General features: G+C 43.5%; 1 protein-coding gene across 1 annotated transcript in view; it reads right to left on the bottom strand.

Moving 5' to 3' along the window:
- lamb4 (laminin, beta 4) overlaps positions 1-26,873 on the bottom strand; it is a 103,230-nt gene that overhangs the window by 63,985 nt on the left and 12,372 nt on the right. Inside the window, exons 3-11 of the mRNA XM_078234709.1 lie at positions 24,140-24,297; positions 18,809-18,944; positions 18,433-18,506; positions 17,698-17,886; positions 16,556-16,619; positions 15,537-15,751; positions 12,698-12,818; positions 8,000-8,188; positions 6,558-6,737 (exon numbers count right to left, since the gene is read on the bottom strand). Of these exons, the coding sequence (XP_078090835.1) occupies positions 6,558-6,737; positions 8,000-8,188; positions 12,698-12,818; positions 15,537-15,751; positions 16,556-16,619; positions 17,698-17,886; positions 18,433-18,506; positions 18,809-18,944; positions 24,140-24,297 (1,326 nt within the window). The remainder of the gene's footprint in view (positions 1-6,557; positions 6,738-7,999; positions 8,189-12,697; positions 12,819-15,536; positions 15,752-16,555; positions 16,620-17,697; positions 17,887-18,432; positions 18,507-18,808; positions 18,945-24,139; positions 24,298-26,873) is intronic.

Genomic DNA, 26,873 nt, shown 5'->3' with positions numbered 1-26,873 from the left:
GGTTACTAGTCCAGCGACTATACCACTATGCCACTGCCTCCCCACCAGTTTGCATTTAGAAACTTTTCTTGTGGCAGGAACGCCACAGGAAGAGCCTCAAAGCATCTCCCCTATTATCTCCACCCATGCTCCTTGGCCACAGGTTAGGAAAATTCAGTTTAAAGTGTCAGAACGTATAATTGAATTTACATATACTGACACCTCTAGTGTCAACTAACAAAGCATTCCTTTAAACGCTGTCAAACTTCCATTTTATCTGGTTATGTTTAATTAACTTCACGACATTGTGGCCTAGAAATTCCTGCTCCTGTTTTTTGATGGTCAGCTGCCTTAGGGAAAACCAATATTGCGGAAGGCATGTCACATAGATTTTCAGTCCTTATGTTCAAATGCAAAAATCTTATACCAGTGTCAAAGCCCTAGGTGCCTATTTTCTACCTACATCAGTACACTGGGTGGTGTACTTCATGTTCATAATGAGTGGTATTGTTGTTGGTCTAGTAATCTGGAGACCCAGGGTATTGTTCTGGATTCAAATCCCACCACTGCAAGGAGTGGAATTTGAATTTAATAAACAAATCTGGAACTGAAAGTCTGATGTTGACCATTGTCATAAAAACCCATCTGGTTCACTAATATCCTTCAGAGAAGGAAATCTGCCATCCTTACCTGGTCTGGCCTACACGTGACGCCAGATCCACAGCAATGTGATTAACTTTTAAATACCCTCTGAAGTGGCCACTCAATTGTATTAAACCGCTGTGAAGCCTACAAAAGGGAATGAAATCGAATCACTGGCATTGATGTAGGCACCAGAAATGACAATGGCTAACCCAGCCCTGTCAGCCCTACAAAGTTCACCTTACTAAAAGCTGTCTCACAGACTAGTTAAACAACAGCCTGACATAATAATATGGCGGAATCATACTTTACGGACAGTATCCCACCAGCAGGGCAGACCCTCTGTCAGGAGGGAGTTGCCCTGGCGAGTCCTCAACATCAATTCCGGACCCTATGATGTCTCAAGACATCAGGACAGAAATATGCATAGAAATCTCCCTATGATTATCATGCACCTGGAGGAGGCATTGAGAGTGGCAAAGATGCAGAATGTACTCTGAGTGAGAGACTTCAATGTCTATCACCAAGCATGGCTCAGTAGCAGCAGTACCGACTGAGCTGGCCAAGTCCTCAAGGACATCGCTGCTAGACTGGGACTGCAGCAGGTGATGGAACCAACAAGAGGGAAAAACATACTTGACCTTGTCTTCACCAACTGCATGCCACAGCAGCATCTGTCCACGACAGTATCGGTGGGAGTGACCATCGCACAGCCATTGTAGAGACCATTCCTGCTTTCACAGTGAGGACACTCTCCATCGTGTGGCACTACCACAAAAGGGATCGATTTTGAATGGATCGAGCAACTCAAGACTGTGCAACCAGGAAGCACTGTGGGCCTGGCGAAGCAACAATGCAGGACTACTTGCATGCTGAACAACATAAGCAACCAAGTGATTGACAAGGCTAAGTGATCCCATAAATAATCAGTCAAATCTAAGCTCTGCAGTCCTCTCACATCCAGCTATGAATAGTGGTAGACAATTAAACCACTCATTGGAGGAAGAGGCTCCACAAATATCCCCTCCTCAATGATGGGGAGCCCAGCACATCAGTGCAAAAGAAAAGGTTGAGACATTTGCTACAATCTTCAGCCAGAGGTCCCCAGCATCAGAGAAGTCAGTCTTCAGTGATTACATTCACTCCACGTGATAACAAGAAACGGCTGAAGGCACTCGATACTGCAAAGTCTATGGGCCCTGACAACAGTACTGAAGACTTGTGTTCCAGAACTTGCTGCACCCCTAGCCAAGCTGTTCCAGTAAAATAAGCCCGGTCAAAGCCAACTGTAGTATTATGTGTCAACTAGAAATTCTAAAAGCAATTACAACCCAATGGTTATTGCCCAAGGGCATAGGAGGTCATTGACAGCTGCAATCTCCAAGGTGGCTGTGACCTGTTCAAGCTTGCAACCAGGTTCATGATAAGATTTGTCATTGAAATCACCTGTTTTTAATTCATTCAAGGGATGTGGGCATCACTGGCCTGGCCAGCATTCATTACCCATCCTTAAATGCCCTTGAGAAGGTGGGCTCATTGCCAGATAGTTGCCAGTGGCATCTACCTGGTAATGTGGAGATTTGCCCAGGTTTGTCCTGTACACAAAAAGCAGGACAAATCCAACCTGGCCAATTACAGCCCCATCAGTCTACTCCTGATCATCAGTAAAATGATGGAAGGGGTCATCAACAGTGCTATCACACAGCACTTGTTTAGAAATAACCTGTTCGCTGCTGCCCACTTTGGGTTTCACAAGGGTCACTCAGCTCCTGTTCTCATTACAGCCTTGGTTCAAACATGGAAAACAAAGCTGAACTCTAGAAGTGAAGTGAGAATGACTGCCCTTGATATCAAGGCCACATTTGATTGAGTGTGGCATCAGGGAGCCCAAGCAAAACTGGAGTCAATGGGAATCTGGGGAAACTCTCCACTGGTTGCACTCATATCTAGGACAAAAGAAGATAGTTGTGGTTGTTGGAGGTTAGTCATTTCAGTTTCCGGGCATCACTGCAAGAGTTCCTCAGGGTAGTGCCCTAAGCCTGTCCATCTTTCGCTGCTTCATCAATGACCTTCCTTCCATCATGCCAGATGTGGGGATGTTCACTGATGACTGCACAATGTTCAGCACCATTTGTGACTCCTCAGATACTGACGCAGTTCATGTCCAAATGCAGCAAGATTAGACAATATCCAGGCTTGGGTTGACAAGTGGCAAGCAATATTCGCTATACAAAAGTGCCAGGCAATGACCATCTTCAGCAAGGGAGAATCTAACTATCGTCCCTTGACATTCATTGGCACTACAATCACTGAATCCCCTACTATCAACAACCTGAGGGTTACCATTGGCCAGAAACTGAATTGGACCAGCCATATAAATATTGTGCTACACTAGTAGATCAGAAGTGAGGGATTCTGTGGCAAGATCCTCAATTCCTGACTCTCCAAAGCTTGTCCACCATCTACAAAACACAAGTCAGGAATGTGATGGGATACTCTCCACTTGCCTGGATGAGTGCAACTCCAACAACACTCAAGCAACTAGGCATCATCCTGGACAGAGTAGCCCACTTGACCGGCATCTCTTCCACAAACATTCACATCCCCCACTACCGACAAACAGTGACAACCATGTGTACTATCTACAAGGTGCACTGCAGGAACTCACCAAGGTGCCTTAGACAGCACCTTCCAAACCCATGACCACTACCACCTAGAAGGACAAGAGCAGCAGATACCTGGGAACACCACTACCTGGAGGTTCCCCTCCAAGTCACTCAAGATCCTGACTTGGAAATATACCTTTCCTTCACTGTCATTGGGTCAAAATCCTGAAACTCCCTCTCTAACAGCACTGTGCGTGTATCTACACCACGTGGACTGCAGCTGTTCAAGGAGGCAATTCACCATCACCTTCTCAAAGGCATTTAAGGATGGATAATGAATGCTGGCCAGGCCAGTGATGCCCACATCCCTTGAACAAATTAAAAAAGGTGATTTCAATAACAAATCTTATCATGAACCTGGTTGCAAGCTTGAACAGGTCGCAGCTACCTTGGATTGCAGCTGTCAATGATCTTCTATGCCCTTGGACAATAACTATTGGGTTGTAATTATTTTTAGAATTTCTAGTTGACAGATAATACTACAGTTTGCTTTGACTGGGCTTGTTGTCAGAACATGTGATTAATTCTTTTGCCTAAGCTTGTTATCACGTTACGCTATTGAGGCATCCAATGATTTTATCATACCTTCTCTTTGCATGGAGGTCAATTTTGGTCACATATAACCATATCATACAGGTGTACTGGAAATGTGCTCATTCTGCAGCATGGATCGTTGGGCAAGTTGTTGCATTGGAGGAGTCGAATCTTGAGGTAACGGATGCATGGTGAGAGATTCAAAAACTAATAAGCTGAGGCAGAGCCAGAAATGGGAGATGCTACAGAGATGGAAGTCGCCAGTCTTAGGGATGGAGAGGATATGTGTTTGGAAGCTCCACACAGAGCCAGATAGGGCAGGCAGTTTGCAAGTAGCCTGGTTCCGCCTCAAACAGTGGCTAGCAAGAAGGATGCAATTAGTGGCCTGGGAATGGAGGTTGTGGTGGGGCCCCAAAGACACGAAGTAATAAAATCTATGGGACAGTGGGGATAAAAGCAGGCTGCAAACACATTGAGGAAAAGAAGGAGTTGTATTTATAGATTGCCTTTAATGACTTTACAGTCAATTAATTACTTTTGAACTGTATTTAGTGTTGTAACAAGACATAGGAGCAGAATTAGGCCACTCAGCCCATCGAGTATGCTCTGCCATTCAATCGTGGCTGATATTTTCCTCATCCCCATTCTCCTGCCTTTTCCCCATTACCCTTGATCCCCTTATTAGTCAAGAAGCTATCTATCTCTGTCTTAAAGACACTCAATGACCTGGCCTCCACAGCCTTCTGCGGCAAAGAGTTCCACAGATTCATCGCTCTCTGGCTGAAGAAATTCCTCCTCATCTCTGCTTTAAAGGATCGTCCCTTTAGGCTGAGGTTGTGCCCTCTGGTTCTACTTTTTCCTACTAGTAGAAACATCCTTTCCATGTCCACTCTATCCAGGCCTCACAGTATCCTGTAAGTTTCAATAAGATTCCCCCTCATCCTTCTAAACTCCAACGAGTACAGACCCAGAGTCCTCAACCATTCCTCACACAACAAGCTCTTCATTCCAGGGATCACTCTTGTGAACCTCCTCTGAATGCTTTCCAAGGCCAGCACATCCTTCCTTAGATATGGGGCCCAAAACTGCTCACAATACTCCAAATGGGGTCTGACCAGAGCCTTATACAGCCTCAGAAGTACATCCCTGCTCTTGTATTCTAGCCCTCTCGACATGAATGCTAACATTGCATTTGCCTTCCTAACTGCCGACTGAACCTGCACGTTAACATTAAGAGAATCTTGAACAATGACTCCCAAGTCCCTTTGTGTTTCTGATTTCCTAAGCATTTCCCATTTAGAAAATAGTCCATGCCTCTATTCCTCCTTCCATAAACTCACACTTTTCCACATTGTATACCATCTGCCCACTCTCCTAACCTGTCCAAGTCCTTCTGCAGCCCCCCTGCTTCCTCAACATATCTTTGTATCATCTGCAAGCTTAGCAACAGTGCTTTCAGTTCCTTCCTCCAAATTGTTAACATATATTGTGAAAGGTTGTGGTCCCAGCATTGACCCCTGAGGCACATCACTAGTCACCGGCTGCCATCCTGGAAAAGACCTCTTTATCCCCACTCTCTGCCTTCTGCCAGTCAGCCAATCCTCTATCCATGCCAGGATCTTACCCTTAACACCATGGGCTCTTAACTTATTTAACAATCTCCTATGCGGCACTTTCTCAAAGGCCTTCTGGAAATCTAAATAAATCACGTCCACTGGTTCTCCTTTATCTAACTTCCTTGTTACCTCCTCAAAGAAATCTAACAGCTTTGTCAGACATGACCTCCCCTTGACAAAGCCGTGCTGACTCAGTCCTGCTTTATCATGCACTTCCAAGTACTCTGCGATCTCATCTTTAATAATGGACTCTAAAATCTTGCCAATGAATGAAGTCAGGCTAACAGGCCTATAATTTCCTGTCTGCTGTCTCCCTCCCTTCTTAAACAGCGGCGTTACATTAGCTACTTTCCAATCCTCTGGGACCCTCCCTGCCTCCAGTGATTCCTGAAAGATCACCACCAATGCCTCCACAATTTCCTCAGCTATCTCTTTTAGAATCCTGGGGTGTAGTCCATCTGGTCCTGGTGATTTATCCACCTTCAGATTTTTCATTTTCCCCAGAATCTTCTCCTTAGTGATGGCCACTACACTCACCTCTGCCCCCTGATTCTCCTGGAGCTCTGGCATCCCACCGGTGTCTTCCACCATGAAGACTGATGCAAAGTAACTATTCAGTTCTTCTGCCATTTCTTTGTTTCCTATTATTACTTCTCCAGCCTCATTTTCCAGTGGTCAATAATGTTGAATATACGACAGCCAATTTATATGCAGCACAATTCCACAAGCAGCAATGTGATAATGACCAGACAATCTGATTTACTGCCCTTCATTGAGGGATTGGGAACTCCTGTGCATGAGTTCAAAATAACACCATGTGATCCTTTACCTCTACCAGGATGGGCAGATGTAACATCCCATCTGAAAGAAAGCACCCCTGATTCCTTCAGTACTGCCCTTGTGTGCTAGCCTACATTATGTGCTCAAGTAACTGGGCTGCAACCCAATCCCACAAACCTTTTGATTCAGAGGTAGTCATGACTGGCAGTATTTATTAAAAATATTTGCATGTGGATTATGTATTACAAAGGATTAAACATGTTAAGATTAGATAAGAGCAAAATATAGATATTCCCATAAACAATAGAAAGATTAATCTCATTCTTTAGTTTATACGCACGTTCACATCCATCAGGGTTATTAGCACTTAGTCCAAAGTAATCAGACTTGCACTGGTCACATCTTGCCCCTTCGACATTTCTCTTACAAATGCAATGGCCAGCAACTGTATGGAGACCTGGGTCTGAGTGACTTTCACACATTCCATTGTTCAGCGAGCCTTCAGGATCACAGTTACAGGCTAAGGATCAAAGAACAGGGTTATAGATTACAAGCGCAGTCTTGATACTGGAACAAGATCAGATAGACCTGTTTCTGATATGACTTCAAAGACTAGCCTGAGTGCATTTGAAGTTGCAAATGAGGACTTAATCAAATTATTGTACTAATCACCTGTTTTTGGTTAGCAAACTAAGGTGATCTAGAAATTTCCATCCTTAGAATCATTTCCCTGTATTTTTTCATCTTAAAAACAAATGCCAACTGTCCAATTAAGAAATCAGAGTAAACTCTTCTTTGGCTATTTATTTAAAAAGATGAATAATTAGATGTATGATGTAACCAAATTTTCTAGGATCAAATTTATTATTCTTGGAAAGGAAAGTTGTGTGATCTCGACCATGTCTTTAAGACTTTCAGCGAGGTGAAGGCATTTTCTCAATTGAGGCATTTAGAAAAACTCCACGTTATATTCTTTTAAGCAAGCATCTTTATTACAATTATTATTCTTAACAAAATTGAACTGAAGTTTATTCTGATAAATTCATTCGTATCCTTTTCAATCATTGTGCTCGGATAATGTTTCGGATTTTGGGTTCATGGCATTATTAAGGATTGTTTTGCAAAGATCCATTTACAAAATCCTAACAATTGGAAGTAGTGTTGGATGCAAAGCTTAAAACAAACAAGGATTGACTTCAATAATCTTTTTATCCTCATTGAAAGGGAAAGAAAAATAGGACATCATTTGCCTTCTGAGAAAACAATGTACTCAGTGTTATCCTTTATTAATATGCCCGTTTTGAACATTCATTTTAATTACATTAAATTTTAAAATACCACACATTTAGTACTCGATTTTATGTTATTTCAAATGGTGCTGATTTTTATTTGTAACACAATAGTTTCAAAAATGTCTTATGCAGCAGTGAAAGGCTTTTGATTTTACACTGCCGAGAGAGATCAGGCTATGTAAACTTCATGCAGTTGTAACATGTCAAGCTCCGCTTTGAAACTTTTAAGGACTTTTGCATAGTTAAAAACCTAGGTGTGAAGAGAAAATTGCACAATGATTGCGCAAGTCATGCTATGCTGAAACTGAACTTAATTGCGACAACTTCAATCTCTTCATATGAATGGAATGTATTTTTTTCATCAATCATTGTGGTTGCCTTTAAATCTTACACATTAATATATAATAGAGCGGAAACTGGACACTTTGGCTTTGTTCACAAGTTTGGTAACAATGAATCCATAAACAAGATAGAAACAAAGCAAACTTACGGATGCATGCAAATGGGTCAGAAATCATTCTCCGAGGATCCTGGTAGAAGAAGGGCTTGCACTGGTCACAGTTTTGACCCATTGTGTTGTGTTGACATTCCTCACAAACCCCACCACTGACCTCTCCACTGGCCAGATACACTGCCATGTCAAAATGGCATCTGTCAGAGTGTCCATTGCAGTTACATCCTGTAAAGGAAGAAGAACGAATCGCCATTTGAAAAAAATGATATGGAAACAATTAACTAGTGATCTTCTGCATTTGGCAGTCGAGTTAAAACACATTTATTGCATTAAAATCTTTGAAGAAGCAAAGAAAAGAAAACAATTTAAACTTGTAGCAATAGGAGTTCCCCTGCACTTCTTTAAGAAGAACCCTGGAATCTTACACGTGCATTTGCAAGAGTAGACAGGTCCTGGGTTTCATGTCTCATCCAAAAGCACTCATATATTGTGAAGTACTTTTAAAACTAAACTTTTCTTTGAGGAGTGAGGATACTAATAGGGACATTTAAAAAACTCATTAATGTATTTTTAAAAATTTAATTTAATAAAACTGACTACATCAATGAAATTGGTAAATTGTTCTGTTTCATGTTGTAAAAGTATTTTCCAATTGTTTAAAATCAGGTTACTCACAGATCAGATACTATCAGATCTATTTTGTGATAAACCCATTTTCAGCTGCATCAGTAAAACCTTTTAATAAAACCACATTAATAGAATTAAAACTCTAAAATACATCAAACAACGTTTCTAATGCAAAGGACCTCAAAAACTTATTTTAGAACTTTGCTCAATTATGTTGCTTCATGGAAGATGATGGCCTGGACTCCTGTTCCTGAGGTGGATGTGCTGAGTTGGGAAACTTCCTAACCTCCTCAGGAAAACACGCCTCAATAAGGGGATCTTTGTTCAGGGATGAGGTAGGTGCTGGAGTTGAGTCCACCGCTGTGTCCCTGGAAACAGTTTGGTTGCAGCCACAGGGGCTGCCGGCTGTTGGGTGCTGAGGCAGGTTTGTTGACCCTCTAGCCCTCATCCCTCACACTGCCACAGCCTCCCCATGTACTCCCTTGGCTCCACACATCTCCCCATGGCCCCTCATTATCTCCATGACAGCATATGCCTCCTCACCCACCCCATGGCCTCTTAAGGCCCCAATGCTAAATTATGCTGACTCATGCCAACACATCGTACCCCTCTCATCCCAATAGCCCTTATAGCTCCTATGCCAACTTAGTGCAAATGCATAACAACACATGATGCCTCACTTATCCTCATTGACCCTTATAGTCTTGATGCCAGCTTAGCATCAACTCAGGCCAACACATGCCTCCAGCCCACCACCATTTTTGCCAACACTCTCCATGCCAACTCATCCACTATCCCCTCAGATCTCAGGAGCCATGCTGAGAGGAAACAAAATAAAGTTCTCAGTATAGTTTGCATGTTCTCCCCATGTCTGTGTGCGTTTCCTCTGCACGCTTCTGCTACCTCTGAAAGTCCAAAGATGTATGGGTTAGATGGGTTGGCCATGCTAAATTGCCCATTAGTATCCAAAGATGTGTAGTTGCAGCGGATTAGCAGGGTAAATATGTGGGGTTATGGGGATAGGGCCGAGGTGGGATGCTCTGTCAGAGAGTCGGTGCAGACATTTGTTGGTCCAAATGACCTCCTTCTGCACTGTAGGGATTCTATGGTTCTATGATCTATAGTATGCTATTGTACATATACTCTGGTATAGTATCTATGAGAGAATTCACGATGTATGAAAAACTTCTAATTGATAAAAGACCATTCAATACACTTAAATCCCCTCAAGTAAGTAATTCATTAAAAAAACAAACACTTATATTCAAAAAAACAGTGCTTACAGGTTCACTAGCTGTTTGTTGTCATTATAGTATTATTACTGTGTGACTGCTTCCACAATCTCTTATTAACACAATGAGCTCTCTGAGTTCACAGTTTGATTGACAATTCCAAGAGGTTATTAAGGAATTAACTCTCTTTATTGGGGAGAGTTGAAGAGAGTTAATTCCTTAATAACCTCTTGGAATTGTCAATCAAACTGTGAACTCAGAGAGCTCATTGTGTTAATAAGAGATTGTGGAAGCAGTCACACAGTAATAATACTATGACAACAAACAGCTAGTGAACCTGTAAGCACTGTTTTTTTTGCAACTCAGAGGCATAGCAGGCTGATTATCTCTCAAAATTTAAAGGGCAGGGGATTTAAATAATGACAGCTTGACAGTTCCACAGATATTACACATCTTTTATTAGTATTTATAGTTACTATTAAAAATTGTAAGTCACACATTGTGGTAAATGGGCTTAGCTCCATTGCAAATGGGGTCAATTTGAATTCAGCATTGAGTTGTTATGATGCTGGACCAGGCCCTCATGTTTTTGGTAAGATCTGATTAGGGACCAATAATGTTTTGTTTTTAAGTAGGTAAAGTTTGAAATTCAAGACACTTACTAAGAGAATAAAGCCACAAGATTTTGCTGGTTTAAATAAACGAAATAAACTTTACTATACAAAGTCAGAAATATAACTCAATTTATAATAGCTATCTTATGCTCTAAGATTCAGGGTAAATATGAGGTGCTTGTGAATTAATAGGCATATTTTGGTTAAAGGTAACACAGTGCATAAAAACTGACATCTGTGACCAAGTCAGATCAGAACTCCCACCCGCCTGACAAAGGAACGGCCTGTTCTCAAAGCTAGTGGCTTTTGCTACCAAATAAACCTGTTGGACTTTAACCTGGTGTTGTTAGACTTCTTACCAAGTCAGAGTCCACAGATTTCCCAACAACCATCCCACTTAGTAGTAAACACTGTGGGCGAAATCTTATCAAAAAATGGCAGAGTGTTGGCCCTGGCGTGAAAAACTGAATGATTCCTGCCAACAGTGCCAATGTATTTTTGGACCAAATCTTACACCTCATTAGTGATAATATTTATGCCCATGAGTTTCACACTGCTTCAGCAATGTGTTCCCTCTGATTCGCTGTCCCCACAATGACTTAACTACTGCAAGCTCTAGGGAGGTCTACATAAACGGCTCCCCAGCACTTGTTCCACAACGACTGCAGGGGATGGCAGGCAAGAAGGCAGCATTGTGCTTTTTGGAGGGTGCCCTCACCAGGATGTTGGGCAGAGTGGAACAGACATGGCCTTCCAGCAGGGTCACCATGCCTGCCTGGGATGCATTGGAAGCCCTGGTCAATGCAAGTGCACTACAGAAGAGGAGGGGGCAGCAGTGTCGGAAGAAGATTAATGAACTTCTTTGCTCAGCCAGGGTAAGTGAACTACCCCCAGTCTCCCACTTCAAGTTCCTCTCCAGCCCAGAGCTGATGTCTCAAACCCTGGCACCAGGCAGGCAACGCAGCCTTCGAGACTCTCGATCCTGGCTATAGGGAACAATATCTATTCCCCTGACTATATTATCCTCAACTATGACTTCATTTGTCTTTTTTCACACCGCTTGAACATCTCCCTGAGCCACGGTGCGGTGGTCAGTTTGTTCATCCTCCCTACAGTCCTAGCTTTCATCCACACACAGAGCAAGAATCTTGTACTGTTGGACAAGGGCAGGAGCTGAGACTCCTGCAGTGTGATCTCTTGGATCCCTCGACCTGCCTCACTTGCAGTCATACCCTCCTGTCCTTGACCTGTGACAGAATTTAAGGCAGATAATCTAAGGAATGCGACTGCCTCCTGAAACACAGCATCCGGGTAACTCTCACCCTTCCTGATGTGCCGCAATGTCTGAATCTCAGACTCCAGCTCACTAACTCTGAGTCAAGGTTCCTCAAGCAACCAACATTTGCTGTAGTTGTGGTTGCTATGTCTCCTGTCCCCTGCCTGAGACACTTATTTGCAATTGTGCTGCACTCCTGGGTTACGTGACATGGGGATTTCATGCCATTTTCCCTTTCTGTGCAGTTGGTCTGGGTCCATCCTTGACTGGAAGAACTTAAAATGTTGAAGTGCACATGGGAAACCCACTCAGAGTCTGTGCGCGTGCAGAGACTCTGAGCTTTATCAGGACTTGGTGTTCCTGAGCACTACTGTCGATGAGAAGGAGAGTTGCTGTTTATAAGAAAGTTCAGATGGCCTTGCTGTGTTTGGGTTTTCCCCGTGTGTGAATCACCTTCCACACACTTTCCCTTGCTGGTAATAGTAAAATTTGTCAGCACCGAGGGTGTGACGTGCGGATGCAGGATCCAAGTGCCATTTTGGATAAGGTGTGGTGTCTCTGGGCGGGATTTTCCGACATTGCTCGCTCCAAAACCGGAAAATCCCGTCCGGGGTCAACGGACCTATCCATGGTCTGCCCCTTGCCCGCTGCGATTTCTGTGGCGGGCGGAACGGGAAAATTCCCCCCTCTATCTCTCGCCAAAATCTCAGCCGCTATGTTCAGTGATATGAAAATCAGATTGAGTGAAAACTTGAGCAAAGAAAACCCTCAAACCCACTCCTTAAAACTTGTACAACTTTCCCCTGATCATCAATCACCCTCAAAGTAGAATTTGTGGGCCAGCATATTTATCTGACAGAATAACAATAACTGTGTAAACTATTTTAGTTTCTCTGAATCCAACTCAGTTTTCGGTTCTGGGTTTTTGGGAATTATGAGACAAGTTAAACAGACCATCAATCAAACCAGATGGGATAATCCTTACTTCTACATTCATCTCTCTGTGTTCCAATCGCTGGTTGCCATGGTGAATCATTGTAAAAGTCCTTACACCTTTCACAGTTTACACCATCGGTGTTGTGCTGGCAGACACACTGCCCTTGAACCTAGGAAAATATTTGTAATAGAAACTGATTGAAGAATTGTGATTAGTAATATAATACGGTTACAAATCTGAAGGTCTTATTTGTGACATTGAAGTTTTGTTGGAACTGCAGTCCCCAAAGAAAATGAAATCCTGCATTCTCCAACACATCAAATTCAGAATTCTCATTTACAAAGCTTCTGTCACCTTAACTTGCCTGCCTTTGCAAAACTCTTCCAACCTTGACATACCATTCCAAGCTCTTTACGTGTCTGACTCCTATCCTAGAATCATAGAATCGCTGCAGTGCAGAAGAGGCCATTCAGCCCATCAGGTCTGCACCGACTCTCTGACAGAGTATCTTACTCAGGCCTTCCCCTCCGCCCTATCCCTGTAACCCCACACATTTACCATGGTTAATCCACCTAATTGCATATCGTGGGACAGCAAGGGGCAATTTTGCACGGCCAGTCCATCTAGCCTGCACATCTTCGGACTGTGGGAGGAAACCAGAGCATCCGGAGGAAACCCACACAGACATGGGGAGAATGTGCTAACTCCACACAGACAGTCACCCAAGGCCGGAATTGAACTCGGGTCCTTGCAGCTGTGACACATTGCTTACCACTGTGCCATCCTATGTAGCTCCTTCTTCCACTTCTGCCATCAGAAGCAGAGCCTCCCACTGTCTTGTATTTGGTCACTTTTCTGAATGTTCCCCCTCCACTGCCTTTCCTTTCTTCTCTGTGAAGCACCTTGTAATATTTTCCATGTTAAAAAACATTACAACAACTGCAAGCTCCTATTAAGAATGCAGCATTTGGCTTATCTGATTGGTTAGAATGTTTGGATGGGATTTGTTAATCTCTGGTTCTGGCTTTGTGATGTGATTAATCGTAGGATTTAAGTTTATTTATCAGTGTCACAAGTAGGCTTACATTAACACTGCAGTGAAGTTACTGTGAAAATCCACTAGTCGCCACACTCCAGCGCCTGTTTGGGAACACTGAGGGAGGATTTAGCATGGCCAATGCACCTAATCAGCACTTCTTTTGGACTGTGGGAGGAAACCGGAGTACCCGGAAGAAACCCAGGCAGACACAGGGAGAACGTGCAGGCTCCGCACAGGCAGTGACCCAAGTCTGGAATCGAACCCGGGTCCTTGGCACTGTGAGGCAGCAGTGCTAACCACTGTGCCACCAGCTTTTGCTGATTGGTTGAAGAAACACCCTAGCACTATAGCACGCAATAATGCATTCACAACATATAAGACTTTTAAAAAGTGTTCCAGCAACTTTTGTGTTCTACTATGTTTTTTTTAAGATGTGGAGGTGCCGGTGTTGGACTGGGGTGGGGAAGTAAAAAGTCTCACAACACCAGGTTAAAGTCCAACAGGTTTATTTGGAATCACCAGCTTTCGGAGCGCTGCTCCTTCATCAGGTATTTTTAGTTGGATGTAAGGTCGAGCATTATGTTCAAGTCTGGGTACCACACTTTACAAAGTGTCTCAAAGCTTTGGAGAGGCTTCAGAGGAGATGAACTCAAAAAGGTAGCAGGGATGAGGGAATTTAATTTTGTGGAGATGGATTACGATTGAGTTATTTAGAGCAAAGGACATTAGGGGAAGATTTAATAGAGGTATTCAAAATTATGCGGAGTTTTGAGAGGGCAAATGGGGCGGAGTCTATTTTTGTTAGTATGAGAGTTGGTAATCAAAGAATCCAGAATTAAGATAGATTTTGATTTGATCTGATTTATTATTGTCACATGTCTTGGTATACAGTGAGAAGTATTGTTTCTTCTGTGCTATACAGACAAAGCATACCGTTCATAGAGAAGGAAAGGAGAGAGTGCAGAATGTAATGTCACAGTCATAGCTAGGGTGTAGAGAAAGATCAACTTAGTGCGAGATAGGTCCATTCAAAAGACTGAGGGCAGCAGAGAAGAAGTTGTTCTTGAGTCAGTTGGTACGTGACCTCAGACCTTTGTCTCTTTTTCCCGATGGAAGAAGGTGGAAGAGAGAATGTCTGGCTGCGTGGGGTCTTTAATTGTGCTGGCTGCTTTTCCGAGGCAGCGGGAATTGTAGACAGAATCAATAGGTGGGAAGCTGGTTTGAATGATGGACAGGGCTTCGTTCACGACGATAGCAGGGAATTGAGGAGTTTATTTGTTGCACAGTGAATTGTTGTGAACTGGAATACGATGCCTGGAAAGGTGGTGGAAGCAGATTCAGTGGCAACTGCCATAAGAGAAATGGACTTAAATATACTTAAATAGGAAAGATTTACAGAGCCTGAGGAAAGATGAATTGGAGAGCTGTTCCAAAGAACTGGTGCCAACATGAAGGCGCAAATCGCCTCTTTCTGTTTGTGTCATTTTTTGATTCTATCTTAAGTGCCCCACCCCTTGCAAAGGGGGCAGATGGGCAGTTCCTTCACTTTGGTCGTAGGGGCTCTGTTATCCAGACCCCGTGCACTATCTCTTATTGCCTCGGGGGAGGGGGGGGAGGGGGCAGCTGGACAGGTAAGTGCAAAGAGGTGCCCTGGGCAGTGAATGCATTTGCCATTGGGATACAAAATAGGCAACCCTCTCCATTCCTTAAAAAATCCATCAAGGTCAGCAGGAGAGGCCTCTGGTTGCACATTCTTGCATTTATGTTCACTCTAATCTTCTGCAAATGATACGCGGAGTCTGCTTTTTAAAGTGACAAGGAAGAAATTAATTTTGGTGAAGTGCTTACCATTCCCCGATGGCTGAAGACATCACCTCTTATGTTATCAATAGGTATACATTGGCTGGCATGCCCATAGCAAAAGCAGCTCCCTCGAACAACCATTTCATACAAAGCGTAATAATACTTCTCATCAGCTCCGGCCTGCCTTCTCCGCAACCGTGTATCTCCAAGTGTGTGAAGTTGAGTGAAATTTATCCGCAGATTAGTAAACGTTGTAAGCTCTGTGGAAGACAGATGACAAAAATTTGGTGTTTATCACAACTGTGGAAGAAACGAAAAAAAAAAGAGGGTGGGAGATGGGTGGGGAAAATTGGTCTAGGACGTAGTCTTCTACACAAGTTATCCAATTGTTTTTCTATTCACTGCAGTGTCCAATCCTTTAAATAACACCCCTTCCCTTTCAACAAGCCTTTTAACGATCTTAATTTGACTCAGTTTGAAGGAGTTTGGGATTTCAAGGTACAGCCAGCATTGGGATTTGTGTCTTTGAAAGCGACACAGCATCTGGCACCGGTATGTTCAGGGTCCCAACCACCTCCTACCTTGTCCTCAAAGTTGGTGGAGGGTTTGTTCAAATTCAGCTCTATTTTCCTGATCAGCCTGTGGCCTTACTGTAGCTTAAGGGAGCTGCTCTCACCTTAATAAGTATATCAGAAGAGCCAGGAAGTCACTTCAAGGATTGTCATCTTCATAAAAAAGCATTGCCTAGAATCCCTACAGTGCAAAAGGGGGACGTTTGGCCCATTGAGGCTCCACCGACAACAATCCCACCCAGACCTTATCCCATAATTCCACGTATTCACTCTGCTAATCCCCCTGAAACTAAGAGGCAATTTACCATGGCCAATCAACCTAATCCGCAAATCTTTGATGGAGACACGAGGAGAATGTGCAGACTCCACACAGACAGTGACCCAAAGTCGGAATTGAGTCCGGGTAATTGCACAGGTTTAGATTAATTCAAGTATTAGGACTTTGGTCACTGCAAAGACTAGCTTTTGGCACACTTGTTGGAAAGTGCATACCTCGTATCTCTTGGCTGTATGGATCATCGATTTGGAAATGTGGGTCCAGTGCTTTCAGAACAACCTGCACACAAACATTTGAAATCAAATTCTCTTAAACCAGCAAACTGTTCCATCACTTATACAGTAACATTAAACATTTATAAAAGATCAATCATCAAATACATGCACCAATTATTCATGATCAGCACTGTTGTTGTTAAATGATTGTCTCTCATTCACGAGGATTGTTTCATTGGTGTGCGGTTTGTCTTTAATACAATGAAAATCACTTCAAGATGATTTTCGAGTGTCACAAGTCTGCAGCATATTGAGAGATGCTGATATCTTTGCAAACAGTAGATCAGGTTCGGTTAAATCAACCACACACCGATGGCATAGGAATGGGCTGGGAGGTGGGAGTTGGCAGTAGAATTGGGAGAGGTGTCCGCCACTTTCCCAACTTCCCCACCGATTAAGTCGGGACAGGGAAGATCGAGAACGGGTCCAGCTGCCCAGAAATCGATTGGCCATCTGTGAAGTGGCCCTATGCCACCTGGGGAGGCCACCCAGTAAAAGCTGGTGGCCTCCTCATAGGTTGGGGTTGGGGCGGGTTGCTCCTGATCAGGCACCCTGTGGCCCACAGAGGGCCACTCCCCAAGTGGCAAAGGCCGCCTGCTCAGAAAGCACTCCCTCCCCATCCCCACTCTCTGATTCTCCTGCTTTCGAATTGGTCTAGGCTGGCTGCAGTACCAGCAGTGGCCACCGATCCTGGCGCGGCTGCTGGGACTGAACAGGTGCCCTTCCTCCGAATAGACCAGCAGCTCTGAAGGTGGGACCTGTGCCTCCTGCCATGGGAGCCCCGACTGCAGGCTGTTAACTGCCTGGTGGCCATGCCGTGGTGTTGGGTCTTCCAGAATTGGCTGCGGCGGGGTGCCCCAGCTTTCTGGTCACTGGAGAGCCACCACCATTAAATTTAGTCCTATGATGGCATCTACTTTCGATCTATGGATCTGTAACAATGACCTACTGGCATCGCTGACAACTGTTCCTGAGGCCTTTGTAGTTGATAACAAGGGTTACAGTGACTCATCAATACGTGTGCCAATAATCGAGTTCCTGGAATTGAAAATATGGTAAAGAAATTCATTTTGACATCATACCTCTCCACCTGTAGAAGGTTCGAGGTCAGAGTATTTTGAATCACATATTACGTCATCCACTCTCTGTGCAGGTCCAGTGGGAATATTTGGGAAGGAGTGCACACAATAATATGCAAAATATCGCATCACTCTCCACGTTCGACCATAATCTGATGATCTCTCTACTAACATTGCAGCCGGACGGAATGTCTGCGGGTGACAAAGAGCAGCTTGATCAGAACATTGCACAGGAGTGGATATAAAAATTGACCCACTGCGGCGCCCAATCCCCTTTAACCTGGCTCTGGCCTTCAAATTTTTCCAGATCGTTTCATTTATAAATGCTGGATTCCCAAAGATCGTCCCGATTTCTCTGCTCTCCTCACTCACTCCGACCTCCCTCTCAACTCCCTCCGTTCTCACAGATTGCCGTTAAATCTGTTGACAAGTGTGGCGCTGTTACCTGGTGAACTGAATTCTGCCTCACAGAAATCTCCCTCTCTAACACCCCTCTCCCACTCCAAGCCCTCCGCCCACCCCACAAATTCCCAGACCATAAACCCACCTTCATCTAAACATCAAGCCATCACTTCCAAGATTGTCACTGACCTCATGGGTAGTATTTTTTAGGGTGGCAAGTGCTTGGTGCTTGAGTCATGGATGTAGATGAGTAAATCATCAGTAACGTGGATGCTTGCCTGCACCAATGGTTTATCGTTTGATTAAGCATGAAAAATGAAAATCTGAAATTATTACCTTGAAGGAAAGAATCAGGTGACTGAACTGAAAAAGTGTTTCTAGATCCAGTTGTATGCTGACACGGTGCACACCTACAGCAACAAAGGTAATTCAAAAAATATGACAGGTTGGTATAGGCAGGATTGACAGACAAGGAAATCACTGTGTTGGCTACAATACTGAATGAATGCTTAAGATGTTTGTATGGCTGTTATTTTAATATAAGCAATAGCCTTGTTTTCTCATCATCTCCCCTCCCCTTTCACGCCGATTCTGTCCCATTCCACCCTTAATGACAACATTCCCTCTGCTCCCCAAACCTCCAAATGACCCGCTCTGATCTCCTATTCCCTATGCTCTTTCCTATCTGTACCTCCCATTTCAGCAAACATACCATTTTTTGACTGCCACCATTTCCTTTTCCGATCAGGCTCAAAAGATGTGATGACATTTTCAATGAGATGGCTGTCGGTGGAGCTAATCTGGTTGTAAGGCAGTCTTGAATCACAAATAAAGCACTTCTGTTCATCCTAATTTTTTTTTTGAAAAACAGAGAGTCTTCAGTGTACAATAACTCACTTGCATGTTTTAATTAAAAATGTTAATTAATGTATTTCCATCAAATCTGCTGACTAGTTCTGCTTTTGTAAAAATTTGGAAGTCGCAGTTGCAACACTGACACAAAACTGCATTTGAGGTACCTGATATTATCAGTTGACCCTTATTAATATGCATTGATGGGGCTCCCTCTATATTCCCAGTAGGAGTGCCGCAACCTGAGTCCAGGCCCTCCTAAAAGTCAGAATTGGCAGAACGTCAACAATAAATTGGCAGATTTTTATTCTCCTGGTTTTTGTCCCACAATTACCTAATTTCCATCCTACAGCTACCTCAGAGACAAACAGCGGAGCAGTGAGACTAAATTCTGCCCCTGTCAACTTCACACAAAAGAATCATACAGACTTATCGCTGAGGGGGCGAACTGATAGAAGTCTACAAAATTATGAGAGCCATAGATAGGGTGGATAGTCAGAGGCTTTTTCCTAGGACGGAAGGGTCGACTACAAGAGGGCACAAATTTAAGGTGAGAGGTGGTAGGTTTAGGGGAAATGTGCAGGGAAAATTTTTCACACAGAGGGTGGTGGGTGCCTGGAACGCTCTGCTAGTGGAGGTGGTGGAAGCAGGCACGTTAGCAACATTCAAGGTGTATCTTGATAGACACATGAACAGGTGGCGAATGGAAGGATAGAAACTGCGTAGCTGAGCAGACGTGGTAGGCTGAAGGGCCTGTTCCTGTGCTGTATTGTTCTTTGTACTTTGTATATAATCATGGCACCAATAATCTTAACTAATGATTACCCACTTGGGCGAACCACTTTTATCAATTGCCAAGAGATTAATTATGTATTATAATGTCAAAGAAATAACTCAGGTTTGTTGATGAAAAATAAATTGTTTCACCACGAAAGATAAACTATTCTGATTCGTAATGAATACCTGTAAATTAATGTGGAACTAGAGTGGCTCAATTCATTGTGTTTTTTCCCAACTGTTAATGTTTTAAAAAATGCTCTTACTTCACTGGATTTGAATCACGATGAATGTAATTCAGGCAAACGAGACTGAACAAATATGATTTAATACACCTTGCCCCCAGGCAACAAATCTTGATTCTTCACTGCAAAACAAGCGCTGCTTGAATTATTGTGGTTCATTCTGGTTTTAGAATGTATTTTAAAGTATAAAATACATTATTTGTTTCTATATACATGCTCAGAGCAATGGATCCAAATACTGATGTGACAATAGCTGAGCTAATCCATGTATTAACGCTGAAGGCGAATTTATAGAACGCAACCATGCATTCACTGATGGATTACTGGAACTTTCCCACCCATTCACTTTTACCAAGTGATAAAGGTATTCTTTATTCATTGTTTGTTTAAGGTCTTTGTGGCCAAACTTCGAATTAGCCCAAGGCAATTGGAATAAAATGCTCTTCGGTTATGCAGGAAATAACGATATTGTGACAACAGAGGTTAATTCGGTTTCTTTTATCCTAACGTGCGTTTATGCCAGTTTGTTGTATATGTTGGCTTGCTAGGTGCCTGTCTGATCAGAGGTCCCCAACAACATAGTGCGTGTCTTAATGAAAACATGAACTAACTTGCGCATGAATCAAAAAAAAAATTCCATTTTACACTTATAGTGAAAGCGTCTTTTGTGCTAAATTAAACATGCACTTAGGAATTTGTTATCCAGTCTTTGTACACCGAACCATTCATGGCAGGTTATGGCAATCCTTTTCCGTCCTGAAAGACCTTCATAAATCACTTGCTCTTGTAATGCAATGTCTTAGAAAAAGCGTGGTCTTTCTAAACCACAAGAAGCTTTCATTCTTTAACTTTACTCTAATATTTATTGGTTTTATAATTGGTAAATCTGTTTCTGCTTGACGAATACTAACTTGCCTTGACAGAATATTTTTGGAGGCAAAGGCCTGCAATACATTTTGTTATGTCTATTTGAATTGCTTCATTATAGGTCATGTTGTATCATGATTATCTAAGGCAGACGCAGTATTGCATCGGACAATTCCCAACAATCTATTTGATACAGTGAAAGTAAATGTGGGTTATAGTAAAAGAGATGGCGATGCGACTCACATGTAAATCTTCTGCAGTTTATTTTTGCATACATATTTTAAATTTTTAAGCTTAAGTTGATTTATTAGTGTCACAAGTATCCTTACTTGGCTTGCAGTGTTAATGTAAGCCTACTTGTGTAAGTCTACGGTGTTAATGTAAGCCTACTAATAAATAAACTTAAAAAACTTACATTCACACTGTAATGAAGTTACTGTGAAAATCCCCTAGTCGCCTCACTCTGGCACCTGTCGGGTACACTGAGGGAGAATTTCACATGGCCAATGCACCTAACCAGCACGTCTTTCAGACTGTGGGAGGCAACCAGAGCAGCCGGAGGAAACCCATGCAGACACGGGGAGAACATGCAGACTTCGCACAGACAATGACCCAAGCCGGGATAAACAGTCACTGGGGCAAGGAAATAAATAAAACTGAGGACCGCCACACAATAGATCAAATTGCATGAGAATATGAAAACAGTTCATATTGCAAGAAATGAATGGATCTTAATGAAAGAGGGTGGTTCTGTTGTAAAAGAAAGTTCCTGCTCTCCATGCTTTCAGTAGAGAGTGAGCATTAATGACATTCAAAAGGTAATCTTCACAAAATGTTGTATCCATTCTTTGGATGCAGAACAGGGGCAAAATTCACCACCTGCCTCTTGTGTTTCAAGGGCTGCTGAAATAGACTGACACCATTTTACCTTGGGCATCATTCAGGTGTCCCTAGAGGCTGTTTAATATAAGCCCCTTGTGTACAGCATTTTAATGATGTGGAGATGCTGGCATTGGGGTAGGCACAGTAAGAAGTCTCACAACACCAGGTTAAAGTCCAACAGGTTTATTTGTCACCTGATGAAGGGGCAGCGCTCCAAAAGCTCGTGATACCAAATAAACCTGTTGGACTTTAACCTGGTGTTGTGAGACTTCTTACAGTATTTTGATGGGAATCCTACTGCCTCGTTCAGGATCTCTCAAGGAATTAAGTGGGACTGAGCAGGACATGTTTGCTCCTATCGGGTTTTTTGGGGCTCTTGTTTCTTCAGGCTCTTCAGCATTGCCAGACTGCCAGCCCAAACTGGTCTTCTTCAAGCTGCTGAACTCTCTCTGGATGCCACAGGTCGCTGAAAGAGTACCTCAATTTTGGTCATGTTAGCTCTACCTTCTGGCATCTACAATAGTGCTCCCAAATATGTGGTAGAGATATTGCTACACGTATTTTTTTCTGCATTATGTCAGCTTTTCCTATCCTGAAGGAGCTTCATTGGCATGTTTCTCTACGGAGCTTCATTAGCATGCTTCTCTATGGTGGTTTGTTTCCACTGTGCTTTCTGCCTTTCCATTAACTACTGTACTTGGCTGAAAATGGGTGCATTTTTTAAAGATTTGTTAACGGGATCTGGGCATCACTGACTTGGCCAGCCCATTCTTAATTATCCTTGAGATGGTGATGGTGAGCCAAGGGGGGGCACGGTGGCACAGTGGTTAGCACTGCTGCCTCACAGTGCCAGGGACCCGGGTTCAATTCTCGTCTTGTGTGGAGTTTGCACATTCTCCTTGTGTTTGCATGGGTTTCCTCCAGGTGCTCCGGTTTCCTCCCACAGTCCAAAGATGTGCAGGTTAGGTTGATTGGCCATGGTAAGTTGCCCCTTAGTGTTGGGGGATTAGAAGGGTAAATACGTGGGGCTACAGGGATAGGGGCAAAGTGGGATTGTGTTCAGTGCAGACTCGATGGGTCAAATGGCCTCCTTCTACATTGTAGGGATTCCATGATTTTGATGATTTTGTGAACCACTATAGTCCATGTGGTGTAGGTACACCCACAATGCAGCTTCAGAAGTTTTAATGTACAATATCCATGATCTTCAATGGATCACCTTTGTCTGGGGCCAATCACTATCAACCGCAGCAAAAGCGGTAACCAGGAATGCTGTTTAGAAACCTGCATACAATTGATCAAACACAATGAGAATCACATCTTTCTTCACTAAATTAAACTGCTGATCAGGTGAAGAGTTTCATTCAATAAAAATGGCAATTGGTGATATGAACAGGACATGTACATCTCAGCATGCCTGGCAGCATCTGGGGAGAGAGAAACACAGTTCCCAACACTAAACCCACCCCTCCCCCACATGGCCACTGTACCTCGTTGTTCAGTTTTGCTCCCACTGTGCCCTGACCTCTGTTCTCCTATGAACACATTCTGCTATCCTACCTTTGCCACTATTAACACTCTTCAGTCCCTAATGGCACTATTAACTGCCTCTCTGTCTCATGTCCATGACATCTTTGTCAATCTTTCCTTAGCTCCGACCTATCAATGACTTTCCATGCTGCCCCAGCCCCCATCCTCTCCAAGTATATAATGTATCACATTTCCATCCCCCTTCAGTTCTGTCGAAGGGTCATTTGGGGGATTAGCAGGGTAAATACAGACTCTCACTGGGGTATGGGTCCCACACACACTGACTCTCACTGGGGTACGGGTTCCACACTCGTTAACAGTGTTTCTCTTTCCACTGATGCTGCCAGACCTGTTGATCCAGCGTGTTCTGTGTTTTATTTCAGATTTCCAGCATCCGCCGTATTTTATATTCACATGCACTTTTCAACCTGGGTTTGTCGCCACGTGTTCAGCTTGTCGTTATTACATCTTAACAGAATTGCTGAGGCAGATTTCAGGTCTCTTGTTATGGTTGTGGTGTCAATTCTGAACTCCCGCCCTGGTGTTGAACTCAATTCTTGTATCTAAAAACTGCCTGCCTTGGATGGACTATAATCAGGTACATTACTCATAATATTTGACACAATAAATATCTTCAAATATTTGCCCTTTCAGAAATCCCAGCCTAATCAGTGATATCTCATAGTTTAACCGAGATCTTTAACAAGTATATTATTTGTTCATGGTATGTAGATATTGCTGGCAAGGTCAGCATTCATTGTCCATCTGTGATTGGCCTTGCGAAGGTAGTAGTGAGCTGCCTTCGTGAATCGCTGTTCAAACTTCTTAAACCATGTTTATTAATGAAGTTGTGACTTGCTGTAAGATTATGGTTCGAGGTATGAACTGACCTGTAGGTGACTTAGGATGCAGTACGTTTCAGGCCCATTCAGACCACAGGTTGAGGAAGCAGTTAGCTGACTGCTGCGGCCCACAAGCAGGTTTCCAAGAGGTGGGTAACAAGACCCAGCACTGCAGTCCTCTTGAGCACAGGCAACATTTACCAACACTGCAAATACATAACATAGATTGGGGTAAAGTACAGTTCATTCTCACCACAGGATAAGTCGAAGTCAGGATGAAGGTGCTGTATCTGGGAAAATGGAAAAATCAGATTGTTGCAGCAGGTCTTACTCATCTGAAGGTGGTGGTTATTTTTAAAATTTTTATTCCCGCGTTTTGAATCTCTCTGTGGTCTCACCCGGCTCTATCTCTGTAATTTCCTCCAGTCTTGCAACCCTCCAAGATCTTTGTGCTATTCCAATTCTGGTCACTTGCCAATCACTGATTCTTATCCCTCCGTCATTGGAATTCACTGCCAAGGCCCTAAGCCTCTTTGTTTTCTGTTAGTTAACCAATCCTCTATCCATGCTAATACATCACCCGTAAACCGTGTACCTTTATCTTATGCAGCAGCCTTTTGTGCAGCACCTTGTCCAATGCCTTCTAGAAATCCAGATACACCACATCCACTGGTTCCCCATTGTCCACCGTGCTCGTAATGTCCTCAAAGAATTAGTTTACATTAGTTTACATGACCTGCCTTTCATGAACCCATGCTGCATCTCCCCAGTGGGCCAATTTCTATCCAGATGTCTCGCTATTTCTTTCTTGGTGATAGATTCAAGCATTTTATCTACTACCTAGATTAGTCATCTTTCTGGAATGCTATTGCATGGGACAATTACTCATCAAATAGTCTAAGTTCCGAAGACTGCATTCCATTTTCCTTTTGAGTGCAAGTCTTAATTTCTCTACTTATTTCCATAATGGAAAAAAGGGAGGTGAGAAATCTACAGACATGTATTGGGAGAAGGATCACACAAGATAATGAACTCTTTCAACCTTTTTCAGTCCTTTAATATGTATACAAGACTGTTGAACAGTGTATAGTGTTCATGGGAATGCTGAGAAGAGAAGAAAGTTGAGCAATGTGCATTGAAATTGTAAAGCTTAGAAATACTGTTCAGGAATATGGAAGAACAGTAATCTTCTGTAAAATACGAGTAGGTTTTCTATAGCATTGCTCAAATATAGGCAAGGGCCGGAATTCTCCAGCTGTTCATGCCGGCAGGATTCTCCGGTCCTGCCGGCAGTGTATCCCCGCCCAAAGGTTTCCCGCCAGCGTGGGATGACTTCAATAGGAATTACCATTGACAGCGGCGGGACCAAAGAAACCTGCCGCTAGCAAATAACACGCCATTCCCGTTGGCGGGAAACACGCGGCTGGGAGGCGGGAGAATCTTGCCCATGGACTAGACTCTGTGGGCGCGATCTTACTGGCCATTCACTCCACGCTCCCGCTGCAGCAAAGTCGGAGAATTTGATGCCTAGTCCACTCACTGCAGCAAGATGGGAAAATCCCACCAGCGTGAATGGCCGTAACATTCCAGCCTGTGGGCAGGATTTTACAGTTCTGCCTGCCCAGAGGCCGGAAATTCCCACCCAAGGTCAATGGACCTATCAATGGTCCATCAAATTTTCCATCTGTCCACAATGATTCTTGCAGCAGGCGGGTCTGGAAAATTTATATTTGTAGCTGTTTCAGCTATCTCTAGCAATATTGTCTTCACAGTAGAATTCTCAATTTACATAGCAGGAATGTAGCATTACCAAAGAGCTAATGAGAGTGACAAACTTCAACGTCATTGATATCATCAGAGAAAAGATATTGGAGAAACTGTTAAATCCCCAGGACTAGATAGCACACATCGTGGGCATCATAAAGAAGTAGCTGCAGCAATAATGGTTGCACGACCTATGATTTTCCAAAATTGCCTGGATTCCAGAACAGTCCCTGTTCGAAGTCAGCAAATGTAATTCACGAAAGGAGGGAGAGAGAAAACAGGAACTTAAGGGACGGCTGCAAGAGGTCATCCCAGCTGACCACTCTGACTGGGAGGAGGCAGCCAGGGCATTAGGCACTCCCAAGGTAAAGAGAAGAACCTCCCTGCAGCGCAGGAAATGCATTCATGATTTAATGTATGCGGCTAGGGTAAGTGAATTTTTATCATTCCAGCCCACCTCACCACATCTGTGCTTGTCTCATGGGACATGCTGTTTACTCTTAATCAACCTCCTCAATTGTTGGACCAGATGATGCACCTGCACTTGAGGGAGCACTGTCAGCACCAGGAAAGCCACCTGGTGGTCCACCAGCACCCTGATAGAGCTTTGTGATGATAGGGTTGCAGATCTTCTCCAGCTCCTTCTGATGGTGCTCATACTCATCTTCTTCAGCATTCTGGTTCTTATCTAGCCCGCTGATAACTTTATTTGTCCATCACTAGCAAGGCCAGCATTTCTCATCTCCCGAAATAGCCTTCACAAAGCAGTGGGCTGCTACCTTGTTGAAGTCCATGTGCTATTTGTGAGGGAGCTGCAGCGTTTTCACCCAGCCACAGTGAAGGTAGAGTGGGCAACTACAGGCGTCGCTGCTCCCATGCACCAGCTGCCCTTCTAACTGCTAGAGATCATGGGCTTGGAGGGTGACTAATTGCAATGCATCTTATAATGCTACACACTGCTGCCACTGTGTACGGGTGGTGGAGGGACTCAATGTTGAGGGTGCTGGATGCGGTGTCA

Source organism: Mustelus asterias, chromosome 19 (genome assembly GCF_964213995.1).
Source record: "Mustelus asterias chromosome 19, sMusAst1.hap1.1, whole genome shotgun sequence".
Lineage (NCBI taxonomy): Eukaryota > Metazoa > Chordata > Chondrichthyes > Carcharhiniformes > Triakidae > Mustelus > Mustelus asterias.
This window is presented reverse-complemented; position numbering and strand designations above follow the sequence as displayed.